The sequence below is a fragment of the Abrus precatorius genome, unplaced genomic scaffold, assembly GCF_003935025.1.
Source record: "Abrus precatorius isolate BTA unplaced genomic scaffold, Abrus_2018 Scaffold2, whole genome shotgun sequence".
NCBI classification, from domain to species: domain Eukaryota; kingdom Viridiplantae; phylum Streptophyta; class Magnoliopsida; order Fabales; family Fabaceae; genus Abrus; species Abrus precatorius.
Window position 1 is genome coordinate 23,049,222 of NW_020874362.1, and position 16,371 is coordinate 23,065,592.

General features: G+C 29.9%; 1 protein-coding gene across 1 annotated transcript; it reads left to right on the top strand.

Moving 5' to 3' along the window:
- Positions 1-13,962: 13,962 nt before the first annotated feature.
- Positions 13,963-15,987, top strand: LOC113859636 (putative FBD-associated F-box protein At5g22720). Its single transcript, XM_027492357.1, has 3 exons — positions 13,963-14,919; positions 15,000-15,143; positions 15,673-15,987. The coding sequence occupies exons 1-3, from the start codon at positions 13,963-13,965 to the stop codon at positions 15,985-15,987; spliced, it is 1,416 nt and encodes a 471-aa protein (XP_027348158.1).
- The last annotated feature ends 384 nt before the right edge of the window (positions 15,988-16,371 follow it).

The window sequence follows — 16,371 nt, forward strand, 5'->3', positions numbered from 1 at the left end:
CCCTCTCTTCTCAAAAAAATCTCCCTAAAATCTCAACTCTTTTTTGAAATCAAGCTTGGGAACTACATCAATCAACTCCAAGTAAGTTCTTGGAGCTTTGTTCTCTCTTTTTGGTTATTTTCTAAGTTTCTCTCTTCTCAAAATATTTTCTTTTGTGATATCTAGGAAGATCTTGGTTCTTTCACCAAAACCCTTCACAAACCCTCTTTCAAAACTTCGTTTCAAGGTAAGGAGGGGTCTATTTTGTGATTTTAAGTATAATAAATATTTTGCACCCATGAGAGTAATTTATGTATGTTTTCTTGTATGATTTTCATGATTGATTAACATTGGATTGTTTGAAAGTATGTTTAGTTAATTTTGGGTGTTAATGATATGTTCGAGTGGTATACTTGCTTGGAACTTAGTTCAGAAGTGCTTTACTAAGCATGATCTTTTACTTGAGTGATGAATTTAGTATGAAAGAGAATATAAGTGTAAAAAGCTGAATGAATCTAGTATAAATAATTACAAAGATACACTGGGGGTATAGACTCTAGAGATGATGGAAAATCTGGAAAAATATAGGGTGGTAAACGACATTTGCGCATGTGTACACATTCTTTCTGAGAGCGAATGCGCCACATGGCCTTACACTCATTTCTTGAATAGACTCCTAACTATACCTTTGTTAAGGGGCCTATTATTATATATGTTGTATCCGTATGTATGGACTAATCAGCGACTATTTACCTAGTTGTGTAAGACCTCAAGAACTGCTAGAGGCATTGTATATCTGTGGTTATAGTGCACTGGGAGTGTGTATATGAAAAAGAAAAATATAATGATTTATAATCAAATATATGTGTATGTAATACATTATTGTTGAAATTGATATTATCTTTTATTCCATAGTTATGTTTATGCTGCAATGTTAGTCTTTAAATTAGTAGTTATGTTTAAATGATAAAATATAAGGTCTTCCTTATTAATATTTTTAGGAAATCGGGATGACAGAGCATCATGAAAGAATTAGACTAATAAATAGTTCTGTACATAATAGGCTTAATTATGTGTTTAACGAGTATCAAAGAACATGTTATTTTAAGTTTGTTATTCTTGTTAAAGATGTACCTAGGACTTTTATCATATTAGAGATGGATTTCTTTTATAATATTCCTATTAATTTTCTTATGGGTAGAATACAACATACCCTATGTATCTATATCTATAGAGGAATTGTTAAAACTCCAGCAGTCTTCACCTATCTATTTACATACCACGACTTTGACCATCTCGAAGGACCATCCAAATGGACTTTTGAACGAGTTACCAGTACAAAAGTCACAACTGATTCAGGTGATCTTTATCTGGGATCAGACGATGATCTTCATTTTGAAGACCTGAAAAAAATAGAAAGCTGGCATGGGACCGACTAATACTGGGTTATCAGTGTTGAAATGTGTTTTGGGGCTGCTCTGGGACCTAAGTTGCTTTTGTGATATAATTATTTTGATCATGTAAATATTATTTTGAGTCCCGCCTATTTTAATAAATAGTTTGTAAATTACTGTATGAAATATATATAAATGCAAACCTTGTATCAATGTTTGTAAAAATTTATTTCGAATAATTACGAATTATGTTCATTGCTATTTACTTAATATTTTTCGGGTTGGTAAACCTTGTAAATAATTTTATTTAGAAATAAATATTTTATATTTTTATACTTACAATATTTGCTATATACGAAAATTTTATACATTATGCTGAGTTTGTATAAATGGAATAAATAGCTTTTAAAAATTAAAAATTTAGGACTTACACATGCCAACCGGTGGGGAACTTTTTGTATGCTCCTAAAAATCTGAAGTTTTTTTCTTTGACATTTAAACTTTTTTACACAAAAATTAAGAAAATAATGAATATTTTAAATTTAAAAAATTTTGAGTATATTTTCATTTGTTATATTTATTTATTGCAGAATTGTGATCTTTATGATTTGATTGTGATTAATTTTAATTATTAGAGATTGTCATTCTAATTTGTAATTATCTTTGTATATTTTTGTAATTATTCTATTATTCTTTCCATATTTTTGTAATATGTTAAGAGGATTTATAGGAGATCTGTTAGCTTTATTTTGAGAAAGATTTGATGCTATTTTGTATAAATTAGGCGTTTAGTCTCCAAAGAATAGACTAGGAAAAAGGTTTATCTTAATTTTGTTTTGGTACTGGACTTGTAATAGGTTCTATTTTGACTAGAACTTTGAAGCTATATGGCAAGAAAAAAAAAAGGAAACGAGTGAAACTACAAAACCTAAGGTGGAAAAGAAAATACCATCTCCATATGACCTGCATTCGAGTGATAATCTAAGAAAACGTGATTACCCAAGTGCAACTACAAGGTGAGAATTATGAGGAATGTGCTAGAGCTATTAAGACGTTCCTATGTGCACGACGAAAGTGGAGTTTTCTCTTAGGCATAAAGAACAGCTGAATGAAGGATCTTTTGAATTGGATGATTGGTGGACTGTGTAATCAATATTGGTGTAATAGATCCTAAATACAATCAAAACAACTCTGCGTTCTACTGTCTCATTGTCTCATACATGGAAAATGCCAAAGATTTATGGAAGGATATTCAAGAACGTTTTTCAGTTGTTAATGGACCTAGAATTCAACAACTGAAATCCAAACTAGCTGAATGAAAATAAAACAAAATGACCACGGTAAGTTTACTATGGAAAACTCAAAGCTTTGTGGGATGAATTAGCCAATATGAACATATACCAAAATGCACATATAAAGGATGCAAATATGATATAGCAACCAAACTGAAGAAGTGCAAGAATAAAAGAAAAAGTGCATCAGTTTTTAATGGGACTAGATGATGTCTTGTACGAAACAATGCACTTTGAATTTTCTAACAATAGATCCACTACCTACACTAAATAAAGTGTATTCTATTATAATACGAGAAGAGCGCATAAAGATAATTACTTAAATAAAGGAAGAACGAGGGGAGGTCATTGCTTTGACAATGCAAGGTGGTATAAAAATAAGAGAACGCGAGGAAATAAAAGATAACAATTCAGAATGCTCAATCTATAAAAGAAGGAGACACGATGTATAAAGTTGTTTTTAGCTAATTGGATACCCAGTTTGGTGGGGAAATAAACCGCAATGTAAAGGCAAATTAGGTGGCTGAGGAAGAGGACAACAACAAAAACATGGAATTAGTTCAAATTTTGGTCATGAAAGAGGTATATATGTGTGTGAAAATGTTGCCCAAACTTTCACTAATGGAATGAATGCGCCTGTGATGAATGTAGACAAAGAATATTTGACAGGATTGAGTGATCAACAGTGGCAAACATTGGTAGAAATTTTGAATAGTCACAAGGGAAGTGTAACCCTTGAAAGAGGGATAAAATTTAATAACGTGATATGTACTTAGACTAAAATGTAGTCTAATATTTGTGTCTCAATTGTTGGATAAATCAAATTGTGTGGCTTAGTTCACTAAATCTATATGAGTTATGCATGACCTTACTTCGAATATGTTGATTGGAGCGGGTGAACAAAAGGGTGGGCTTTATCTCTTTAGAGAGATTCGTTATGAGAAGGCGGTCAAAGTTGATAGAGCATCTCTATTTGAACTTTGACATGAGGATGAGACATCCCTCTTTCAATATTACACAACTAGTTTCAAATGTTGGTAGCAAAAAGCAGTGAGCTTGCAAATAAAGCCCATGATGTATGTCAAAGGGAAAAATAAAGTAGAGATTATTTTTCTTTGAGTAATAAGGTCACCAGCGCTTTTGAATTAATCCATTGTGATTTGTGGGGACCCTATCGAACTTCATCTTCTTGCGGTGTGTTTTATTTCTTGACTATAGTGGATAATTTTTTGCGTGCTATTTGGATTTATCTTTTACTTGATAAAAGGAAAGTTTCCCAAAGTCTTGTTGAATTTCGTTACTTTGGTAGAAAAACGGTATGAAAAGAAAATTAAGGTAATTTGAAGTGATAATGAAACTGAGTTTACATGCTTGAAAATGAAATTTCTTGAACTTGACAATATTTTTCAAAGATCTTGTACAGGGACACCGCAACAAAATGGTCAAGTTGAATAAAAACATAAACACATCCTTAATGTAGCATGTGCCTTAAGATTTCAAGGTAGTCTTCATATCAATTTTTGGGGTGAATGTGTTTTAACAACTAGATATCTAATAAACAAAATGCCAACACCCTTGTTAGATGGAAAAACTTCTTATGAAATGTTATATGGGTAGCCATCTTCATGTAGTCACTTAAGGGTGTTTGGTTCTTTATATTATGTACATAATCAAGGTAGGAAAAGATATAAGTTTGCTAGTCGAAGTAGGAAATGTGTGTTTATGGGTTGTCCTTATAGGAAGAAAGGATGAAAGTTGTATGATGTGGAGACTAAAAGTTATTTTGTATTAATGGATATCGAATTCTTTGAAAATGAATTTCATTTTACAAAACCAATTTCGTTAATTGGTAATGAGACTATTCTTATTTCGAATGACTTTTGAAGTTACTATTAAAGATAGGAGTGTTGATAATAGGGTTGTTGATGATTTTGGATCTCCAAAAGGTGATACAACTAGTAAGATAGATGGGGAAGAGAATTTAGAAATTGCATTTTCACCTAAAAATAAAGTAGAAAATGAAGAACATCTTGGACGGAAAAAAAATGTCTCAAAGTTCCCTCTGTTAGACTTCAGAAGTATATGACCAATACAGTTCAAGCAAAAAACTCATCCAATCTTTTTCCCACTCCACAACATACTTCAAGTGAGCTTTATCCCATAGCGCATTATATAAGTTGTGATAATTTTTCTTTAAAGCATCGCAAGTTCCTTGCTGCAATGACTACCGAGAAAGAACCAACAAGCTTCCTAGAGGCAACAAAAGATGGTAGATAATGCTTAGCCATTAAACAAGAAATACAAGCACTTGAAGACAATCAAACTTGGACCGTGTGTCCTATACCAAATGGCAAGAAGGCATTGGAATGCAAGTAGATCTATAAGCTTAAGTACTATTTGGATGAAATTATATAGAGTTTTAAAGCTCAATTAGTCATACTTGAAAATCATCAAGTTGAAGGAATTGATTATATAGAGACATTTGCCCTAGTATCAAGATGGTTACTGTTCGAGTTATCTTGGCAATAGTTACAACAAAAGGGTGAGAATTACATCAAATAGATGTGCACAATGCTTTTCTTCATGGAGAGTTAGAAGAAGAGGTTTTCATGAGACTATTCCCTTATTTTTAAACTTCTCAACAAAAAATGGTATGTAAGCTCCACAAGTCCTTGTATAGATTGAAGCAAGCTCCGAGGTGTTGGTTTGTCAAACTCTCTTCCACTCTCAAAGGATACGGTTTTCATCAATCATACTCTGATTATTCATTGTTTATGTTTTATGACAATGAGGTGCAACTCGTACTCTTGGTCTATGTTAATGATTTAATCATATGTGGAAACAACCATGAAGTTGTCCAACAGTTTAACACATAATTAGTGAAATTGGTCTACTTGGAGCAAAGCCCATGTCTACACCTATGGAACAGAACCATTATCTTGGTCTTGCCAAAGATGAATTTTTTTTCTAATCTTGATTGATATAGACATTTGGTTGGTCATTTGATTTATTTGTGTTTTACACGGTCTGAATTAGCAAATTATGTGCATGTTCTTTCACAATTTATGAAGTGCCCGTGAATAAAACATTGGGAAGATACTCTTCAAGTTGTTTGATATTTGAAAGGAAATCCTGGACAAGGGATTCTCCTGAATAGTTCTAGTGATATACAACTCCATGGATGGTGTGATACAGTTTGGGCAGCATGTTCTCTCACTTGTAGGTCTCTTACAGGTTGAGTTATTTTCTTGGAGAATTCTCCTGTTTCTTAGAAGACAAAGAAACAACATATAATGTTTCGTTCCTCAGCTAAAGCAGAATATCGTTCCATGGCTACTACCACATGTGAGCTAAAGTGGTTGAAGAGCATTCTCTCCAGTCTTGGTATTCCTCATTCCATGCTTATGCGCCTATATTGTAATAGTCAAGCTACTTTACAGATCACAAAGAACTCTGTGTTTTGTGAACACACTAAACATATCAAAGTGAATTGCTACTTTGTTTGAATGAGGTACTTCATAAACACTTATAGAATTCTTATGTTCCCATTCATGCATAACTCGCACACATATTTACCAAAACTTTAGGGTGTGCACAGTTTTCTTCTCTACTTGACAAGTTGCGCATTCAAAATTTTCATGCACCAATTTGAGGGAGGTATTGCATATTATGATCTCTATAATTTGATGGTGATTAATTCTAATTATTAGAAATTCTTATTCTGATTTGTAATTATCTTTGTAATTATTCTATTATTCTTTCCTTATTTTTGTAATATATTAGGAGGATTTATAGGAGATCTGATAGCTTTATTTTGGAGAAAGATTTGATGCTATTTTATATATATTAGACCTTTAGTTTCTAAAGAATAAACATAAAAAAAGATTTATCTCAGTTTTATTTAATATCTTATTTATTTATTATCTTTAATAGCATAATTTTAAAGGGGTAATAAGCACTTCAAATATTTTGCTCTGATTAAGTAATGGTTTGTTTCTTAGTTTAATAAAGTTCTCATTTATGAAATAATCCATGGTTATAATTAAATGTATTCACGATACAATAAACGTTGGATGGCAATAATGTTTTCACATGTTGATGGCACAAAGTTTCAGATAAAATCAATCAAATTAACTCTAAATTGGATTTAGTGAATTTTTAAAGTGTTAATTCAAGTGTCCTGATTAAAAGAATATTAAAAGGGGGAGGAAGTAAGGAAGTTGACTTTGACCAATTGGCTTGTGATACCACAAAGGCCAGTTTCTGGTCCAGGTACAGTATATACAACTGGAATTGATTGATTATGAGAACACTCACACTTGGTATATACAATAATAAAATACCAAGGAAAAGGGCCAAAACAGGTAACTGGTGTTCCCTAGAGTTCCCCTAGACAGCTTCAATATTACAGATTTCAGTTTCCTCCCTATTGAAGTGTTTGGAGGAACTCCTGGAATCACTGGTGAACAAGGTTAGGATCGCTCATATACTCATATTAATAGCTATGCTAACTCATCATTCATTCCTTTTATTCTGTTCAGCTGAAAATTAAGGTTTGTTTTAGAGCGTGAGCTATTGAAAGATTTACTTGATTGTGCGTGCAATAATACGTTTTGGCAAATCACATCATGCCTTCTTTTCTTTTTCTTTTCTTTCTTTCTTTCTGATTTCTACTGATTTCCAAACACTCCAGCACCAATAATTAGTGATGAAAAACGTAACTCAGCATATAGGTTCTGTGTATGTGTTTCAAATTAGCTTCTTGGTTGGTTATGCAAAATTTTGAAATGGATATGGGAAAATATATTCAATTTCCTGTAACACTTTTCACTATCATATTATGACAAAGATAACTGTGAAATTTGGTCATGTTATTTCTTATTTTTCTATGTTTTCGTTATTTGTTTCGGATCAGCCTATTTAATTTAGTTAGATAAACACCAGCGTTATTTTTTTAATCCTCTCTCAATATCTATACATATTGTGCTTTTAAATAAAAATTCTCAACTCTTCGTTATATAAATTTTCAATGTCATGAACCAATAATTAATAAAGACGCTTCACTACATATATTTTCAGGACAAATAAGCTGGTTAAATGATTATCATTCAGATAAGTATTAAAAAAAATATCGAATATTCAATATGCATGGTTCATGATCATTTTGACTTGTGTATTGGTTGTTGGTAGATATGAAATGCACACGAAGCATTTGCTCTTTACAAAGTGCTACTATTTGTCAAGCAAGCATAATGATTTCATTCCTTCCATTAATTTTGTCCTTACCGAAAGATAATGCAAACTAGATACGAACCTATACATACGGATATTATAAAATTTATAAAACTTTTGATTATATGCGTAGAATTTGTTTTTTTTATTATGTTACTTTAAAGAATTGGTACAAGAATTAAAGGAAAAGTTTCATTTTTATTAAGAGAGTGTAGTGTTGAGGAATGGCGTGGGATGTTGTATATTCGAGGTTGAAGAATGAGATTTTAAGATTAATTATTACTTTTTAAATTAATATAAATATTCTTTTAAAATTTTTAAATATTAATTTTAAATAATATAATATTAAAAAAATTGATAACATGACAGTGATCCAACTTATCATTTAACAAAACACAGTTAAAATCAGAGATTAAATTCTTACATTTAAAAATATGACTAAGAGTATGCTTGTATTATATTTTATTTTTAAAAAGAGAAAGGTATTTTTAAAAAGGGAAATAAATATATTCTAAATCTTAACAAAAAAATTTTAAAAAATTATTTCAAAGGTACTATTTTTATAAGAATAAAAACATAAATAAGTCTGTTATATGTCATTAAATAATATATTTATCACATTACAAAATTAAAAAAATAGAAAATAAAATATTATTTAAATCCTTAGTTTCTACTTTTATTTGTGAAGTTATGTACATTATTATTAGTTATTGTAATCTTAAATATGTTTGTTATCATTATTTTAAATAAATTCAAAAGAATTTCTTTCTTTCTTTTTATTTAAAAAATATTTTAAACTAAAAAATTGAATATAATATAAGTTTAAACTTATATTTTATACATTACCAGTTTAATATTAATGGTTTCTATCCAACCTAATTTTTTATATTTTATTAAAATAAATTTATTTTATTTGTATCTATAAATATGACTTTAATTTGATATTAAAGTTTATGTTTAATAAATATATAATATACTTCATTTTTATATAATTATTATTTATAACATATTTATTAAATGTTTGATTTTTATGTATCTTAATTAATGTGTAAACTATATTAAAAATATAATTCAGAAAAAGTATTAAATAAATTTTTTTGAATATATTTATAGCTACAATTTTACTTTTTAATCTTAAATCACTAAAAAATAATTATTAATATTTTTAATTATAATAAAACGTATACATATAATATTTAAAATATTATACATAATTTAATCACATTTATTAAGTCTTAGTTTTAATTATAATAAAAATTTTAAATAAAAAATAAAAATGTAGAACTGACAATTATTATAAGCAGTTCATTTAGTAATACTTCCTTGAAGCATAAATTGTAATTAATGTTTTAATTAATTAGTTATTATTATGTTTTGTATTATTATGATATATGTTTCTTTTTTTTTTTTTTACTAATGTTTATTATTATGTTTAAGTGACAGTTGGCATTATAAGAATGGGAAAAAAATCATATTAAAAGTATTGGATTTACAAAAAAGACACAAAGTATGCTGCAAATGATTACACACATTAACGCATATATAAATTTATCATACCAAATATATCCATTTAAGGTAAACATACGGATTTTCCTAGAGATAAATAAAAGAAATAGTGATTATTAATTTTTGTCAACTTACTAATACACAAGTGTCGTAAATTTGTAAAATTTATATACATGCATTTTAAATACGTAGAAAATGATTTAATAATAAATTTTTAAAATATAAAACAATATATTTACACAATAATATTGTGCTCCCTTTTGTATTGTCCATTATTATGTTTAACTTTTGTTTGACGTAATTAAAGCATATGAAAATATATGTTAAGGTTAGGAAAAAAATACAAGTCGGATGTCATAAATAACTTTACATGTTAATTAGTTATAAACTTATTATATCAAATATTTCAATATTGATAAGTGATTAGTAATGTTTGCAATGTCAACATAGGATAGACTATTTAGAGTGTATAATTTGATATGAAATTATTTTATAAATATTTTTATTAAAATCATAACTATAAAATAATTTAATATAATAATGAAGGATCAACGAAATAAGTAAAAGGATAAAAGTATAACAATGTAATTATGCTCTAGGGATTAAGATGCTTTTAAAATTGTTGGATTAAAAGAAATAGCACAAGAAAATAACTCTTCTCCTTTATGGAAGAGTATAGGGTTTGTTTGGGACTATTTTTATAAAGGTCTAGGTTGGATTATTGGAGATGGCATGACTGTTAGGTTTTGGCAAGATAGCTGGATCCTTGACAATAAGGTTCTGTCTAGTATTGTTGTCCAGTCTATTCCTGAGAGCTTGGTTAATGACCCGGTGGCTCTAATTATCACCTAGAATAACTGAGATTGGAATAAATTTAGGAATCTCATCCCTAGGTCTAGCTGGGATATGTTTGCTTCTCTGAACCCTCCATCTCTAAATGATAGTCAGGATCAGGTGTATTGGAAATTAACTAACAATGGTTTATTTTCTATAAAATCTGCTTATAATCTAATTTTTAATAATGTTGTTCCTGTTACTTATCAGGATAATATTTTTTATCTGATTTGGAATTAGGGAGAGCTTCCTAGAATAATTTCCTTTTTATGGAAAATTGCTCATGGTCAGCTAATGAGGAAAGATTTCATAGGAATATGACAGCTTCTCCTCTTTGTTCCCGTTGTATGGAAGCCTTTGAATCTATTATTTATGTTCTTAGGGACTGTTAGGCTGCCAATGATATTTAGAATCAAATTCTCCCTTCTAATACGTGGTCTTCCTTTTTTAGTTTGGGTTTGGATAGATGGCTGATTTTTAATTTATCAAAACATAATTTTCCAAAGTACCCTATTTGACATATAGTTTTTGGTTATGTTGTCTGAAATCTCTGGAATAATAGAAATAAGGCCATCTTCCAAGATGGTACTTTGAATAATAAAGGTCTGCTATATAAAATCTTGTTGGATATTGATTATTTTCTCTTTGCTTTTAGGCCTGTTAATCAGTCTTATTCTGCTTTTGGTGGTTGCACTCGTGAGGTGAAATGGCAGCCGCCCTTGGAAAACCAATTCAAGCTTAATGTTGATGGGTCAGTTTCTTAGGATGTAAGAATGGCTAGCTGTGGGGGTCTTATAAAAAATCACAAGGGAGATTTCACTGCTGGTTTCCATCAGGTTTTGGATTATTGTCATCCAACAACAGTTGAACTTTGGAGTATATTGTGGGGTTTGAAGTTAGTTATTTCTAAGAGTATCCATTCTCTTTGGATAGAATGTGACTCTAAATATGCTTTAATGCTTGTAGCTAATATCCAAAACTGTAATCATTCCTTTTATCCTATTATTAGTAATATTAAGGATCTTCTTAAAAAGATCAAGTTTGTTAGGTTTAGTCATGTCTTTAGAGAGGTTAATCAGTGCGCTAATTGTTTAGCTAGAGCTGACCTTGATCATGAGTTGCAGGCCTCTGTTTTTGATAGGCTCCTATTTTTCTGTCGCTTTTCTTTAAACTTGATGTGTTAGGTACTTTGTGGCAAAGGCGCAGTGCTTAGTTTATTGTTTTGGGCTTCTAGCCCCGTTTTAAAACAAAAAAAAATGTTAAAATGGTGATGATAATATACAATGATACATAATATGATGAAAAGTTATAATAATCCCTGTGATATATGCAACATAATTTTTTATTATTCGGGATTTGGTCAACGGGAGCCATTTATCGGTTGAAAAACTCCTGATTTGTCTTGTTCTACGCAATGCAGTTGACATGGATCTACGTGGATATGTAAATTCGATCAATCTGATCCGAACATAAAAAGTGGATTAAATTAGGTATTGTTTAAATAGTATAAATATGGACTTAGGTTATAGGACAATTAACTTTTAACAGCTCAATTAAATTAATTTTTTTATACTAATATTTTCATCGATGCATTGTAATACTACCTTAATTTTTAATTTATAGTTGTCCAAAAAAAATTAAAAAACTTTTTTTCTCTCGTTGATAATATTTTTTTATAACAAAAGTTTTATTTTTAAATAAAGTCTTTTGGTCTCTTATTTATTTTTTCTGACAAAAATAAAAGAAAAAGAAGAATGAACCAAAAAGAAAAAGAAAATTTAATATTTAACACAATTTTGACTAATATGGATGATAACTATGCTAATATTACTCAAAATTGTGTGACGAAACATTCTTTACTCTTAATCATCGATTTAAATTTTTAAAATGAGTATTAGCACTTATTAGAATGATACTCATTTAAAAAAAATAAAAAATTAACCATCATCCTATTATAAGACAATATTCATGTTACATGTTAAAAATATTCTGAACAGAGAATATATTTTTCAAATATCTAGCTATTTATGTAATTTTTTAAAATTAACTATAAATAAGAAAAAAAAACACTTAATAATAATCTTTAATTTTTCTACAACAATTTTCTACTATTAATCTTCATAAATATTGAATATTATTTATTTTCTAATTTATCGTATTAATTGTTAAATATATTTATGTCTTTATTTATTACTTTCATTTTTAATACAATATCAAGATAATTAATCAACGAAATTAGTTCAAGTAATACTTAATTTGAAAACATGACATATTATTCTTCCATTATATAATAATTTTAGGCGAAAACATTGTGAAGATGATTATTAATAAGAAGATATGGTAATAAGAAAAAGCAATTTTATTCTATAAAAGAATCAATACATATCAACGACGTGTCAACTTGAGTTTCATAGTTATCGGGAAGGTTGACGGCTAAGTGACAGATATGGTATAAATGCAACGAGATGGAAAGTGGTTCTGCTCCATTTACAATCATGGTCGATTATTTCGAGTCTCAAAGAAACAGAACATGGAACAAGCTACATTTGCTCATTATTTCAACACTTTTGTCTTATGTTATGAGAAACAGAAACACGAAAATGTTATGTTACAAAGAGGACATATATAATATTTAATATTATCGATATATTAAATTTTATAACATTATATAATTTTTAACATTAACATATCATATATTAATTTTCATTTTCTGTTATTAAGTACTCATTAAAAAAATATAAAATAAAAGCCATTACCATAACTTAATGAAAATTTATAAAAATAACTCATAATAATTTTTTATTTAATTAAAATATAATAATTTGAGTGAATTTTATTTTTATACTATTTAATATTTGATTTAAAACCAATTTAACTTATCATAAATGAGTTAGTTTGACTCAAGTTATGGAATTTATATTTAAAAAATAAAAATTTATATATATACTCAACTTGACTCATTAATTTTAGTTTGAGTTGAGTTAATCGAATTTATTTGCCTTGTAAACACTTGTGCTCAAATTAAACTTATTTATCTCAAATCTTTCTCTTGGCAAGGAAATGCATATGCATTTCTAAAAATATTCGTTCAATAAATATATTTTTATATAAATTATTTATTAATATATTTTTTATTTTTCTCTTTCCATTCCACGTACTTTACATTCATTTATTTGATATAAAAATATTTATTTTTATTTTCATTTATTTATTATCACTTATATTTAAATATATATTTTTACCACAAGTATGTGAATCAACTGACACATATTGTTCCATCTTAACTTTGAAAAAATAATATTTTTTCTTCTAAAATACACGTATTTTTCAATTTTCTCTTCCCATTCCACGTAGTTTACATTTATTTACATGATTTCCTGTTCATCTAGAATCTGCCCTCACATGTACATGGAGATTTTCGACAGGGACACGAAAAACAAAGATGAAGATCCTCACGGGAATCGATATCTTGAATAACATGAAAGAGTGTATATATGCCGGCAATACGGGGATGATCCCTATTAGGCTATAGTCAATTTGAATCATATTCCAAGATATGTTGCTTGGTTGCTTCCTTATCAAGTTTGCAATGAAGACAGATCATTCACTTTGTTATTGCCGCACACTCTCTCCCACCTCCTCTATATTAATACCCTTCTCTCATAGTTATTCTCTCCTTTGGCTTCGGCCACTATTTTCTCATGTAATGAGAAAGAGCACAAAATATGAAGAATCAACATCGGAATAAACAAAGGGTATTTGAGAGTAATCAACAAGATTATATCAGCAAACTTCCCAACAGCATATTATGCAACATTTTATCTTTCCTTAAGGTAAAGGAAGCTGTGAAGACCAGTGTTCTATCATCCAAATGGAGACACACTTATGCCAACCCAACAAACCTTGTTTTGGATGCAGACAACATGTTAAAGGGAGAGTACACTGACCCCAACATTTTCTTGAGAAATGTCAACCAATACTTGTCACGAGTTAAAAATGTCCAAAAGATTGACAAGTTGAAGGTTTGCTCCACATTTAGCCACAACAATGGATACACTGATCTTGATGAATGGATTCGTTTTGCCACTAAAAGAAATGTAGAGGAAGTTGATCTTTGCTTGTTGGAAGAGAATCAGCCAATAGGCACTTCAAATTATGGCACGCTCTATGTTTTCCCTTGTGATATTGTTGGTAATGAGGGTGCAAGTGCAAGTGGCAAGTCATTCCTGAAGTGTCTGCGGTTGGCACATTGTGTACTAGCACCCCACAAGTACCATAACTCTGGCTTTAGTAAACTCACAACACTAGAACTCTTGAAAGTGGATTTGAAAGCCGAGGTGCATGTTCATATTTTGTTGTCTAGCTGCAACAACCTTGAATGGTTGGCATTCTCCAAGTGTTACAAGTTTGAGTGCCTGAAAATAGAGCACCAGAAGTTGAAGTACCTGAATGTGAATCTTTGTGCTCAATTGAAGGCACTTGTGATCCACAGCACCAGTTTGGAGACCTTGGAATATAAAGGATGCAGAATTAAGTTTGAATTTGTTGCTCCAAGACTTAAAACTTTCTTCAGTCGTGTGAGTGATTCTACTGCTTGTCATAGAGAGGTTTGGCCATTCTTCAGCCTTTCTGTTGATCTTCCTCAAATGGAATCTCTGATGCTGGAATGCAGTTGTCAGATGGTAAGTGGTTTTCAAGTGTCATTTTTTCACATAGTTACAAATGTTTGCCATATTTTTCTTTGTGGTTTTCTGTTTTTCAGGGTGAGGTTATGACTAACAGATTGCCAACATTTCCAAGTTTGAGGCATTTAGAAGTTATTAAAGTGGCCGTAAAGCGACAAGACCTCCGGTGGGTAGCCAAAATTCTGAACGCATGTCCAATGCTCGGAAGACTAGAGCTTCATGTAAGTTTCTTTTTTCCAAAATTATTTTAAAATATGATCCTCAGATTTACCAATTTACATGAGTATGTAATCTTCAGGGGTGGTGTTTTCCATCAATTAGGAGGAATTTTGGCAAACAAAATTAAAATGCTCTTAGCTAACATCAACAACCACATTAAAAAGGATATTTTGGAATAATTAGTTTCCAATGGATTATATTAACATGGTTTTGTTAACTTCAAAATTTTATGAAAAGCTATAAAATTTAATTATCTTTTTAATAAAAAAAATTCCACTTTTAATTATTTACCGCGAATGATCTCGCTGGAAATCTCCTTTCCCTTGGTAAATGTAACAGCAGCATATATTGACACACATGGTACTGTCAAAGGCATATTTTTCTAGCATATGATCATGAACACCTTCAAAATCAGCTGTTTTGAGATAAAATATATTATATCTTTTCAAACTAAAGAAACGGTAAAATGTTATCTCAGAATTTAACTATTTTTATTGATAATTTATATTTATATCTGTCTAATTTTTGCAGCTAAGGACCTACGTTTGTATTGATGAAGAATTAAGGGAAATAAATTTTCCTCCTAGATGCCTCCACAACCATCTCAAAGAAGTAACAATAACCGGCGTTAGAGGTCACTCTAGTGAAATTGCAATTGCAATCTATCTTCTAAACAACGCAATTGCACTTGAGAAGATGACAGTAGATCCACGTGGAAGAAACTACCTTGGGAATGGTAAATGGTATCACTCAGAAGCTGAGAATTGGAGCACGGAGGTTAGGCAGAAGATTCATAAACATCTTGAGCAACAAGCTAGTTCAGCAGTGGAATTATTGATCAAGTAAACAAAAGTGATGCAGGAAATTAAGTGGAAACTTGTTTAGCACAAGTGCTAAAATCCTCACCAAGACAAGAAAGAATGTGGAGAGAATGTGAAGGCATTATTATAGCTAGCTAAATAGGAACATAACTAGTAATATTGTGAACTTTTAGTTTGTGGTTCACAATGATGCAATAATTAGTTGTAAAATGTAAAATGACACTACCTTATCCCAGAGTTCGGTTGAACTAATGGGAGTTTCCCCAAACACTTCAGTGAAACGAAATGTTGTTCCTTAGTTTTCAATGTACAAATAGTCATGCAAATATGCAATGAATAAAATAAACTTGGTTCATATATGCTGTTCAGTGTTAGCTGTACCCCAAAGTTCCCCCAAACACTTCACTAG

What these genes read in the sequence shown, in the direction of transcription:
- LOC113859636 (XM_027492357.1), top strand. Translation starts at nt 13,963, where the DNA reads ATGAAGAATCAACATCGGAATAAACAAAGGGTATTTGAGAGTAATCAA. An exon ending in TGGAATGCAGTTGTCAGATG is followed by an intron (nt 14,920 to 14,999) that starts GTAAGTGGTTTT and finishes TCTGTTTTTCAG; the next exon opens with GGTGAGGTTATGACTAACAG. An exon ending in TCGGAAGACTAGAGCTTCAT is followed by an intron (nt 15,144 to 15,672) that starts GTAAGTTTCTTT and finishes TAATTTTTGCAG; the next exon opens with CTAAGGACCTACGTTTGTAT.